Genomic DNA, 13,431 nt, shown 5'->3' with positions numbered 1-13,431 from the left:
ATCAACTTGGGCTGCAATGGAATAGGAGCAAAGTTAGGTAAGTATTTCAGATGACCTAGTGTTGTTTGGGGTGGGCACTATAAGGAACAAAGATCTCTGGGGTCTTACTTTCCATAATCTTCTCCAAAAGTGATTCCTGCAGAATTGTTTATGTTTAACACTATCACTTAAAGCTTTTAATCATATTTTTTTACATAAAATATTAAAATTAACATAAGTGCAGAGACATTTCTGTTCCTATGACTAAGAAGGAAAGTGTGCATTGGCACTTCTGGATTATTTCTGACTCTGCAGATAGTTGATAGGTTTCTCAATAGTGTTTCTGTGATGTCTCCATGAATGAAGCAACTGTTCTGGTGCTCTAAGCTTCTCCCTTCCCACTGTTAATCCTACATTGCCACTCTTGCTGCTCTGTTCTGATTACCAGAGGGTAGACTTTGATAGAGACAAGTTTTTCCAAAGGTTCCTTCCTGAGCGTTTAAGTTGGCGTTCTGCTTCAGTAAAGCTTACAGGCCATTACCTTGCTAATTGTTTGAGTTATAGAACTCTTACAATGCAACAGATTGTCTACAGTTTGCAGCAGAACATACCAGAGCAGTCCTGAAAAGGAGACTGACCACATAACCTTTCACATCTTGTCTGAACCCATTGTCAGCATCTTAGAAACAACCTCTCTCTTGTTTGTTTCTTGGCTGACCTTAAAGCTGGGGCTCCTGAGATTGGTGTCTTATTATCAGTTTATTGGCAGAGAGATCTCTCACCATACTGGAGACAAAGTACTCTGTGAAGTGAACTAGCCATACCTCTGTCCATCTGTGATGATAGAGAATTACATTTTGGAAATGGTTAAAATAATATTTTGGAAAATAAAATGTACAGTTCAGCTCTTAGCTTTCTGCATCACACTGACAAGAGTAACCAGTGCTATGGTCAACCCTGTAAAGAAATTATCAGGATTTTATTTTCTTTCTTTCTTTTTTACATCCAAGCTAACCAAAATGCACTATTTCTTGCGACTTCGTATTTACATGTGGTTGCAGTCATTCATGGTGGCAGGAAGGTCTAACCACAAGTAGGATAGAGATTTTTTTTTGGTCGTTCATTTGACATCAATCCCTTGCAACTGAGATTATTTCATAAAGCTATCTAAGAACTGAATGCATTCCAAATGTGAGGTCTGGTGTTGAATGTACGTCTCCTTGGCAGCTTTATCCTGTTATGCCAATCTATGTGGCTAGCTGGTCCAAAATATTTTCTTTCCTGAGGCATTGCAACATGCACCTCTCCCATCAAAATATTCTTTTATCATCTAAAACAGACTTCACACTCTTGCTAATGGTAGGGCTGGCTTTGCTTTTTTGTTCAGCATAAGATGGCTATCTTGGCATAGATGTAGGCTGGATCCCTGAGTATATATCCTGTGCTTCCAAACCCCATTCAGCTCGCTGACTGCTATTTAGTCATCTCTTTCTTCCCACTCTCATTTTCACACATGGCCTTTAGTCTTATTTACTTGTTGATTTTAAAAAAAAAAACACATTACTGCTCTGCTTCTGAACTCAAATCCATTAAGCATACATACACACAGACACTTTTCCAAAGAAGTCATGCTACCAAGGCTCTCTGTTGCATTCAAATCATTATATGTCCATAGTCAGCTGGTGATTCACTAACATTATTGTGCAGCTTTAAAAATGTGAGGAGATGGTCACTGTTACTAGGACACTGAGTTTTACATAGTGTATGAACAAATCACCCAAACAGACCTTTCCTCCCTTTCCTTTCCTTTCCTTTCCTTTCCTTTCCTTTCCTTTCCTTTCCTTTCCTTTCCTTTCCTTTCCTTTCCTTTCCTTTCCTTTCCTTTCCTTTCCTTTCCCCCTTGCCTAATCTCAGTCTGGATTTGTTCCCTCCATTTCTTTTTCTTTTCAGTTCTTCTAATTTCTGGGTCCCTCCTCTTCTTTTTACAGTTATTTGCGAAAGACTGATTTGTGTATGGGGGAAGCTGAGTATTATATAAGATTTTTGTACATGCTTGTAAGTTATTTTCTAATTTTCTTTTTCTTTTTGGGAAGATTGTCTTAACAACTTTAACCAGCCCCTCCCTCCCTCCCTCTCCTCCTCCTGTGCTTTAAGGCCTAGATCCAACACATTAATTATTTCATGCAGTGGAACAAGTGATACATAAAATGAGTGAATGTACACAAAACCTAACCAATTTGTACTCTAACTTGTTTGTTTGTTTTAAAAAAAACTAAAATACAAACTATCAGTCAGGTCAAAAATAAATAAAATACCTTGCCAGCAATATAAGTAACACAAGCAGACAATTGTAAAACTTGTAAGTTCTATTACCTACTTGATTCTTTAAAAACTGGTATGTAAACATATATGGCTGTTGGAGTATGTTTGGCTTGTGAGCCATAAATTGGGTAAGCCTGGCTAATAAATAGATTGGCCAGACTATATTTTATTAATTCTGTTCCAGTGAAGAATTTATTATGATTGGCTGTATTCACACAACACACTTAAGTAAAGGCCTCTAGGCTGTAGTGAGTTGTGGGAACTCAACTCATTGTGCTAGTTTATGGATCACTATGTAGTCTGTCCTAAGAAAATGCATTAATATTCCAACCAGGTTAAGAGTATGTGAATATTGTAATAATTTATATTATTTCTGACTCAAAATTTAGTTCCTTAAACCAGGACCATTCCTTACCCTTTCTTTTTTTGTATACAATATCATTGGCATAGAAAATATACTCTATCTGTAGTTCCCATAGGAGCCCTATACTTATTCTGCTGTATGCGTGACGGTATCTTCCATGCTTTTAATGACCCTGTTCAATTAGTGTGAAGACATCACATGTGTATATGACAGTATAGTTATAAGGGCCCTTTCTTCCTGGCCAGGAGCATGGCTCAGGTGTGTGACAGCATCCAGTCCCATACAGCTCAACCTTATATTTTCAATGATAATGTGAGTGGCTTTGAATGGACATTTTGACCACATTTGGAACATATAGCTAGGCTGCTCATAGCAAGTTGTGAATGCATTTGGAATACTCAGAGAGGGAAATTTAAAACAAAGCATAAATTTCTTCTCTAGATTGTTCCAGCTGGAAGAATATATTGCATTTCATTTGGATGAGGAGCCCCCAGGCACAGGTGCAGCTAAGGCATTTGCCAAGTTTGCCAGATTATCCAAATGTCTCTTCCTAAAAATTTAAGCTGTCGGAGATCTTGAAAGAAATATTCCCCAATGATATGTTACCATATAAATGGGCTGTCTATTGATTGGACGAAACCACTTTTTGATATTTTGGTTTAGTCGACCATGGAAACAGCCTCTGGAAAAGCCCATGAAACAATATGCTAGTTGTTTTGGTCTCACAATATCCATCTTGTAATAAGCAAATATATATGACATCTCATGAACATAGGGAATAAATTATAGCCCAAAGAAATGTCTTCCTATTGCATTGAGTAACAAGTGTCTAAATTTGCTTCCTATTAAAATCTTTTAATGTGTGTAATTGAGCTTGACTTGATAGTCATTATGGAATCATCTTATAGTTATTCAGCTTTGTAGTGCTCAGAATGAGCTACTTTGAATTTTCTTTGGCTCTCCGAATGTTCTTGTTCACTCAAGCTTATATAGCAGAACAACAAGCTCCTACTCATCCACAAAGTTTCTAAAGTTGTTATTAGTAATATTACAGCAGTAATGCAACATTTTCATCACAATAGATACTGGTTGGATTTTTCTCTTTGCAAAGGAGAAGTATTTCTACTATACTTGTGAGAAAGAACCAAAAGACAGATTTTTATATCAGCAGAGTTGCACCTTTTCCAGGATGGATATGAACTGGTTTCCTTGCAAAACCTGTGGATTTCTCCATCAATTTTTAATCCAAAGCAAAGATATGGAAATTCTGTTTGAGATCTATGACACAGTAGAATATTATTTTGATAAAGGGAGTCCACCCATAGCTATTTCTATGACTATATTGTTGTAGGAATTCTTGTCACCAAATCACCTGAGAGGATCCATTTTGGTGGGTAGTGAATATTATTGCATCAACCCCCCAAATAGAAGATCATTACAATGGGATTTGAAGACCCCCAGACCCCCCAAAAGCTGGTTAGGTTGTCATATATTTCAGACAATATATGACATAAACTAACAACAAAAACAAATGAAGTCCTAATTCTCCTTGGGCTGATCACAGCATGTGAGCTGGTTGGGATATCACTGAGAGGAAGGGCTTCCTAATATTATGATCCATCCCTTATTCTACACTAAATTTGTTGCAAGACATAATAACAACAGTTATTTATTAATACAAATTCTGGCTATATGTGCCCTTGCCCTCTCCACTGTCATGCTCCATCTTGGGAGCATGGGTGCAAATGACTTCAGGGTTTCATATAATAGTAATACAGTACTGGACACAGATTAATGATCAGAGTAATCACATGGCAGGAAAGGCATATCTGTTGGTAAGCAGTTGAAATGTCACAACAAATAGGCATACATTCTTCCAGTGTTGGAGCCCTTCTAGAAGAGCCTGAAAAATAATACTCTAGCTTTTGTGGCTTCCTGAGGTGCAATACCCCAAAATAGTCTTTATAATTTTAGAATAGCCTTCTTAAACTGATTGTGAATTATGATAATTGTAGTCCAATATATCTAGATGGCATCAGGTCAAAGAAGGCTGTTTTAGCAATATCTTGGGAATCACCAGAAGGACTAGCAGTTCCTTCCATATCACTGCTTGTCTCTTGTGAATTTTTTAACCTGCTCCTTCCTTCCTTTTGCCGCTTGGCTCTGTGCTATCCTTTAGTGCAAGAACACATAGATATATATGGGTCTTGTTACACAAAAACACAATTATTCTCCTCTGTGGAATGGGCAACTCACTAAAAGGTAGGACAGGATCCTGCATTATAAACCTACCTTGGGCTTGTACCGTACTAGTGTGATACAAATAAAGTCAAGTCTATTAATGTCTACGGGCAAACCAGTTTTTTCTTACGTCATTTTGCGCTTATTCTCAGCCTGATTATGCTTCCTCACAATTGTGGTTTTCTATGCAGTTAGGAAGCTTGTGAAATGGGGATTCTGATTACATGGAGAGTCCAAGCATATCCCAGTGTATGAGCATTGCCACTCCATTGAACAGGTGAAGACCAGAGGGCAAAGTTGGTGACTCCTGACTAATGCCAGGAATACGGGACTACAAAACTTCAAGAGTAATCTCAGTTTTATTAATTTCACCATTTGATGTGCTGGTTCTATATTTTATTTCCATTTAATTAATGCTTTCCCATTGCTATCTGTTCAGTAGTGAAGATAAGCTTGTCTTTGAATAACATGTAAAACAGCTGTCAAAGCCACTCCTGGATTTGTTGCTCTGCATGTATGAAACAGCTGTTAAATTTTTGATTCTTTGCTTTGAGGAAAACATGGTCAGTTGATCAAATGCTGAAGTAACAGATGAAATGAGAGTGGTATATAGACTTGACTCCTTTGACAAAATTCCTATGGGACAGGTTAAAAATAATGCTGAAAATGAAGTCAACATATTTGGTAGTTAGTAATCATGCTATTAATTACCTTATGGAAGAGTATTTCCATAAGAGCATGAAAAAGAAATAGATGGGTAACCAAGTGAAGTCTGAACATATTGTTTTAACTGTTCCCAACCACCTGCTTAGGTATGGGCCAGGTTTATTAGAGACAAGTGAAGCATGTACATAAGGAAGACAATAGGTAAAGTTTTAATTAGCTGGAAGTGCTTTGGCATGAATCATCAGTGTAATTTAAGTCCCTACTGAATTTTAGTCTAAATAGGAAACTGGATACAGGGCATCTCTGTGCTAGCTGGCTATTTCATCAAAAAGAAGTAAAAAATAAAGAACTGAAAAGAACATAAATTAACAACAAAAACAAATGAAACAAAAGAAAATGTAGGAATTATACCCATGCAAAAACATGATTTTTATTGGAAATACAGTTTCAGAAGCATTAATTCTCTGTGTGTTTAATCTCCACTGGAGTCCATTGCGGTTGGGCATCTATAACAAATCTGAATGAATGAATGAATGAATGAATGAATGAATAAATAAATAAATAAATAAATAAATAAACTTATTGACTATGATAGACATTAAGGGCAGAGATAGCTAGCAGTCCCTCATTGTAGCTCTCAGTGCTTTGGCTGTTTTGTCCCACATGGAGGACTGATATTGCAGCCTTTTCCTGCAAGAAGAGCCAAGCATTTTCTCCTTCTACCTTCCTCCACCATGACAGTAGAAAGCTCAGAGGTGAAGGCTTTCTATTGGAGCATGCAACTTCCTTCTTTTTTTAACTTGTCCTTTTGAAACTTGAGCATTTAGCTCTTAATGGTCTTGATTCTATGCATCAATACTTTTGGCTAAGTATAGACCTCAATGGAGGAAGTGGAGGATTCTGACAGGATTACACCTCCAAATTTCTTTTTAAACTTTAAGGGCAATGCAAAAACTTTAATTATCAATTTATAAGTTGTTACCTCTAAAGGCCTACATTGCTTGGTGAAAGGTGAAAGCACTGAGTCATGTCTGACCCTTTTGGGGGGATGTTGCTTTTGTGACGTTTTCTAGGCAGACTATAGCGGGGTAGTTTGCCATTGCCTTCCCCAGTCATCACCTTCCCCAGCAAGCTGGATATTCTTTTTACCGACCTTGGAAGGATGGAAGGCTGAGTCGACCTGAGACAGCTACCTGAGAATCCAGCTTCCTCTGGGATTGAACTTGGGTCGTGGGGAGTTTCAGTTGCAATACTGCCACCTACCACTCTGTGCCACACAAGGCTTAGAACCTTGCATTGCATAGAACCTGGGTACTTGAGGGACTCTCAAGTAATCATCTGCCTGACTGATTCAAACCTGCAGGGTTGGCATGCTCTGGATTCCTTCAATTAAACAATGTCATCTATCAGGATCTGGAAGTGTGCTTTCTCTGTAGCAGTGCCTGCCCTCTGGAATGATGTTCCCTCTGAGATCTGGATGACTCCACTCTGCTATTGTTTAGAAGAGAGAGAATGAGACCCCTTGCTTCATTTGATCTGATCTGTTGTGCTTGACATCTTTTATCTTTATCTTTTTAAAATTGATTTTATTGTAATTTCTTTGTTTGATCGTTGTGAGCTGCCCAGAGTCATTGAGAGTCAGGCAGCATACAAGTTTAATAAATTATTATTATTATTATTATTCGTTCAATTGTGTCCTATTCTCAGAGACTGCCTGGAAATTATTTTCGTTCAGATGTAGCTACTTTATAAGGAAAGGACCATAAACATAGCTAATAAACTAACCCCATTTCAGAAAATTTATCCTTCATTACAGGATTTAGCTATTTGGTTAATTTTTCAGCCAAAGAAATTCCCTCCATTTTTCAAATACCATTGGTTCAATGAAAGATGTATTTTAATTGTGACAAACTGTTTGCAAAAGAAGAAGTGTAGCTGCAGCAGCTATTTTTTTTTTTTTTAATGGTGTAACTTTTAGTTTTACACATATGAGGGAAAGAAGATAGTAATAATATAAAGCAATATCTGACTAATCAGGAAGCATCCAGTTTCTTTTCCAAATGGTAGAATATTAGGTTTTAAACAATTGCTTAAAAAAGCTCCTAAAGTGCCCACATTATCCCCCATTTCCTACGTCACAATCATGCAGAGACAGCTGTTAAGAATGTCTATTAATTCCATCAGATTAGTCATAAATCCCTATATATAAAACCCAGATTACAGTGCCACACAGCCTCTTTGGCGTCCCATGTTACAATTAAATCTGAGGAGAAGGTATCTGCAGGAAACTCTTTCCATGAGGCTAATGTGATGAAGCAAAGTGAAACCTAACTCAAACAATATGCTCTGTCTTATATCAATAAAGGAGGCTCCACCAAATGAAATTCTAATGAAATTCCAAAGCAAGAGAAAGAGAGAAGAAGAAAAAAAAAATGGGAGGGAAATCAGACGAGATATTTTACCATAGATTAGCTCAATTTTGGTCAGCAGCTGAAACAAGTATGCCAAGCCTTGTATTGCAATGACAAGAATAAACGACAAGTCTTTTCCTTTAATAGCTTGCTAGCACAACTATGAGATCATGAGATCATGAAAGCCAGTTTGGTGTAGTGGTTAAGGCACTGGGTTAGAAATTGGGAGACTGAGTTCTCATCCCACCTTAGAGACAAAGCCAGCTTGGTGACCTTGGGCCAGTCACTCTCTCTCAGCCCTAGGAAGGAGGCAGTGGCAAACCACTTCTGAAAACCATGCTGAGAAAACTGTGGGGACTTGTCCAGGCAGTCTCCAAGACTTGGACAAGATTGAATGGATTAAAAAAAACACACACCTTAAGAAGAAAAAATTATATGATGTATAGAAACATTCAAGTTGTGATATACTGTTGCATTAACTGTTCCTACAGCTGCAAAAATGTGGCATCTCCGTTGGTCCTGCATCTTCGTATTAATGACAGTTGTTGACCTGACCATTGAAGGAAAAAGCACCCCATTTCCAAAGTTTACTAAAATAAAAGCTATTGAGTTGGAAACCACCAAGAGTCCAGAAGCTTCTGACATGCCCCCCATGGAAGAGAGCCTCTTCACTGAGATACCTGAAAAGAATGATGTCACCACAGAGTTGTCTACACCACACTATGCCTTCAGAACAGCCACCACACTCTTCCCATTTGAAAACTTTACTCTGGACTCTTCTGACTTCTTTTTTAACTGCTGTGATTGTTGTGCTATAACTCCAGGGGAGAAAGGGGAACCTGGAGCAACAGGATTGCCAGGTAGGGAAAAGCAAATGTAATCAAATCAAATCAAATGATCTTTATTATGGTCATAGACCACCATAAAAAGCAACTATTAATCTGTGGAATTTCTCACTGCCAAATGGATTGATGCTTCCTAATTTAGATATTCTAAATGGGACTGGAGAAACAGATTGTCAGCATGTAGTTCATGGCTGTACTAAAAGCATGTTGCCTTAAATATCAGCTGATAGGGAGCAATGGTAGAAGTGGATGTTCAACTTCCCATTCATTTATGAACTTTCTGAATGCATCCTGATTGATTACAGTATGAGTTAGAATGCTGGATTAGATGGGCCATTGGCCTGGTATAGAAATGTGCTGTATTCAGATCAGGCAGAGATGTTTTAGATCCAGCATAGCAGCCTCACTGCTTGTCAGACAGAAGTCATGCAGGCTCAGGAAAATACTAGTCTGAGTTCAAGGATGGGTTATAGAAGCAGGGGCAAGATGCAGTCCCCTGCCCTGTTACCACCTCCTTGATACCTCCTTAACTCAAACATTTATTTTCATGAGTCCACAGAGCTACCATGCATGCCCAAGAAGAAGACTTTGCTCTTTCAGGAAGTGGCCAAAGTTACAGCCAGGGTGTCTATGCTGGATCAGAAGCATCCTTACTGGCTTTGGATTGGAAAAGTGCACACCATCAAGACTTTTCTTATGTTCTTAGATTCTTCTCAAGGGACATCTAAACCAATAGAATATGAAATACTTTAATGGTGTTTACCAAGCATCTATTAGCAAGGTATAAAACAACTGTCTTTTATTTTCTCCTCTTCAGCAACAGGTGGAGGTATGAATCAGTTTTAGAACTTTGTGTAGGTTGGGTGGAAGGAAGAAGCAGTACAACAGCAAATAAGGAAGGTGGCTATCAAAAAACAAAAGAAGACTAACTTTGCTCCTCTTTAATTTGAGCAATTTTATCTACTGTTCATGGTGAAAAGCCTATCAATAGCTTTGAAAGTTTGTTGCTAAGTTTCAACAACAGTACATAATTACTTCCAAAGATAGCCTTCCTATTCTATTGTAGCAAATAGTAGTAGTAGTAGTAGTAGTAGTAATAATAATAATAATAATATAAAAATTAAAAAAAAATCCAAAGACTTGGGATAATAAAACAAACAAAAAAAATGTATCCAGACATTGTTTTTAATCCTGTGACATGCGGATCCTTTGAAATAATGTATTTTCCCTTTTTTTTTTGGTGAAAAAAATAGGACTTAAAGGAGAAACAGGAGAAAAAGGTCTTCAGGGTCTACCAGGAACTCCTGGACAACCAGGCCCAAAAGGATTAAAAGGAATCAAAGGTAAGAACAATATTAAAATTAAAAAAAAAATAACCCTGGACTTAATTGATGCAGCAATACATTCCAAATGTAAAAAGGGATCTTTCTGCATATTTAGTGGACATATGGAAGGGATAAGGAAAACAGAGCTAGAACATGGGATGATGAGCCCTAGTTAGAATTAGTCTCCCAACAGATTACAGTGAAGAGCCAGTTTGGTGTTGTGGTTAAGGCATCAGGCTAGAAACTGGGAGACTGTGAGTTCTAGTCCCACCTTAGGCACAAAACGAGCTGGGTGACCTTGGGCCAGTCACTCTCTCTCAGCCCTAGGAAGGAGGCAATGGCAGACCACTTCTGAAAAACCTTGCCAAGATAACTGCAGGGATTTGTCCAGGCAGTCTCTGAGAATTGAACACATTGGATTAAAAAAAAAAAAGATTAGGGTGAAAACATTCCTAGGTAAAGATAAAAACAATGTTTGATTTCTGACCACTGTCACCTTCTCCCATTTCTTGATCATCCTTAAAGAGTGGGAAGATAAAATAAACTTATATTTCCAAAATGTCCTATCCCTGAAAAAGAAGGAGGTATCAGCCTGCTCGAAGGGCCTCATAGGTAGGGAGAATTACAAAAATACTTGAGGAGGAGGAGGAGGAGGCGGTGGCGGCGGTGGCAGCATGGAGAGGACCCATTCAAAACAACTCAACTTTTGCTGCAGGTTCCACTTCGAGAAATTAGTAGAAAAGTTCCCAACACTGAGATGGTGAATGTGCATTAATAGTTAACAGAATTTATTTTATATATTGGAACAATGTCATAGGAGATAAAGGAGAACATGGTGATCAAGGAGCAAATGGAATCCCAGGATATCCAGGCAAACCAGGAGAACCAGGTATGTTGCATAAAATCTTAGAAGAAGCAGGGAAGTAGACTCTCTATGAAGTATGAACTCCTCTTCCTCTTTCTCTATGGCCCTAGGTGGATGCCATCACAAAAGGAAAGATTAATGCTTATAATCTATACTATAGGATTGGGAATTGAGAGGTGTATGAATACAGGAGGCTTGATGACAGGGGAAACAGGTCCCCAAAAGAACTAAGGTATGTGGCACATGTAGAAAAGAAATGGAGTGCACCTGTGCACTTCAGAATGAAATCCCCAGAATTCTCAGCCAGCAAAAGCTAAGATGGCTGGGAACCATGGAAGCTCCAGTTCAGTTCAACTGTATTAGGCTGGGGAAGGTTGGATTAGATATTTGTGCTGGAGAAGTAAACATTACACTTCAGTCAGTCTTCCTTGAGAACAGATTATCATTGCCATTTCCCTGTAAAGTGACTTATAACATCTTCTAATGTCACTCAGACATTGCTGAAACAGCATATCCTCATTAGAGTTATTTCAGCATAATGATGGTTAGATGAGAGCCACTGGTGGGGACTTTACTTTTATTAGCTTCAACTCTAAATACCTTTGGGTATTTTAAGGAAGTACCATTATTGTTAGATTATCAGTTATCATCACTGTTATTATTACCAACAAGATGGGTGGATGATGTTTTTCTCATGGGGATTGGGTACATATGAAATGCTTGAAAAGGTCCTTTTCTGTATTCTGGTGCTTGTCTTCCATATGTGTTTTAAAATTGCATAGAATTACTGTATGTCATATTTAAGTATAGTTCATGCAATTATTAAGACACTGGCCTCCTTCTCATAGTGAAAGACCACTTGGCTCCAACACAGACCTCTTGCAACCCATAATTCATAGGTATACTTGTATGCTTGCATGCCTCATGCCCTTATCTACATAATGTTACATAATATTATTCTTCTATACTGTTTGTTGTCTTTGAAAGGGAAGGACTCTAGAAGCCAGGTCATTATGGTGGCCAGAAGCAGGGAAGGCTATTTCTTTAAGAATAAGGGAGCTGGCAGCTTACAGCTAATATATGAACTAGACCATGATGTCGCTTGATGTTTACTTTTTCTTTTTAACCCTTCACTTTTGTCTTTAATATTTTTAGGTGAAATTGGATTTAAAGGAGACAAAGGAAACCATGGTTTGCCTGGAGTCAAGGGACAAAAGGGCTCCAAGGGGGAAAATTGTGAGAATGGCACCAAAGGAGAGAAGGGGGACAGTGGGGAGCTGGGGTTACCAGGTGTTGATGGGGAAAGTGGAGAAAAAGGAGAAAAGGGGGACATTGGTGAAAAGGGCTATTATGGGGATCAAGGGGAAAAAGGAGAAAGAGGAGAGAAGGGTGAAGCTGGGCCCAAAGGAGAAAAGGGCATTAAAGGAGACATAGGAGTGGATGGTGGGCATGGTGAGGATGGGCAAAAGGGGGAAAAGGGGGAACCTGGCATTAGGGGAGACAAAGGAGACCAAGGTCCGGTTGGGATGATGGGGCCGCCAGGGATGAAAGGAATTCCTGGTTTCAAAGGAATCAGGGGGGCTCCTGGAAAGAAAGGTTCAAGAGGTCCGAAAGGTTCAAAGGGTGAGATTTCAACAACCCCCAGATCAGCATTTAGCGTTGGCCTATCCAAGCCTTTCCCACCCCCAAACCTGCCTATTAAGTTTGACAAGATATTGTACAATGACCAGGAAGATTATAATCCATTGACAGGGAAATTTAATTGCAGCATTGCTGGGGCTTATGTCTTCTCCTACCATATGACAATACGAGGGCGTCCTGCCCGCATCAGTATTGTCTGCCGGAACAAGAAGATGATCAGAAGTCGGGAGACACTTTATGGCCAAGAGATAGATCAGGCTTCCTTCCTTACCATTCTGAAATTAAATGCAGGGGATCAAGTGTGGCTAGAAGTCACAAGAGACTGGAATGGGGTTTATGTTAGTGCTGAAGACGACAGCATATTTTCTGGCTTCCTCTTATATCCAGATGAAATATTTGACACCCTGCTATAAGAATAGCATATAGATATGAACAGAGTGCCAAGAAAGATTTCCCTTCTCTCTTGTTTATTGTAAAGAACCATATATTACTATCCAAATCATAGTCTATAGATGTATATTTTAAATCAAGACATTCACTAATGGAAGTGACATAAAGCACGTGGCATTTCATCTGAAATAATTTGCAATGCCTTGTGGGAAACTGTTATAGAAATGCACTTTGGCAATGGACAGGATAACATCTCCAGAAAGATTTCATGCTTCATTTCTATGGTCATTAGTTAATTAAAATTTCACCGTGACATGAATATAGTTTTGATTAATGCAGATATGATCAAGTCTTATAGTTCTTTTGTAATCTTGACCACTAT

The 13,431-nt window shown here is 38.5% G+C and overlaps 1 protein-coding gene across 1 annotated transcript in view; it reads left to right on the top strand.

The window, feature by feature from the left end:
- Window positions 1–13,072, top strand: part of OTOL1 (otolin 1) — a 28,987-nt gene extending 15,915 nt beyond the window's left edge. Inside the window, exons 7-10 of the mRNA XM_063306560.1 lie at window positions 8,475–8,843; window positions 10,082–10,171; window positions 10,971–11,042; window positions 12,174–13,072. Coding sequence (XP_063162630.1) covers window positions 8,475–8,843; window positions 10,082–10,171; window positions 10,971–11,042; window positions 12,174–13,072 — 1,430 coding nt within the window. The remainder of the gene's footprint in view (window positions 1–8,474; window positions 8,844–10,081; window positions 10,172–10,970; window positions 11,043–12,173) is intronic.
- The last annotated feature ends 359 nt before the right edge of the window (window positions 13,073–13,431 follow it).

The sequence above is a fragment of the Candoia aspera genome, chromosome 6, assembly GCF_035149785.1.
Source record: "Candoia aspera isolate rCanAsp1 chromosome 6, rCanAsp1.hap2, whole genome shotgun sequence".
NCBI lineage: Eukaryota > Metazoa > Chordata > Lepidosauria > Squamata > Boidae > Candoia > Candoia aspera.
The sequence above is the reverse complement of the archived record's forward strand: the minus strand, read 5'-3'. Positions and strand labels throughout refer to the sequence as shown.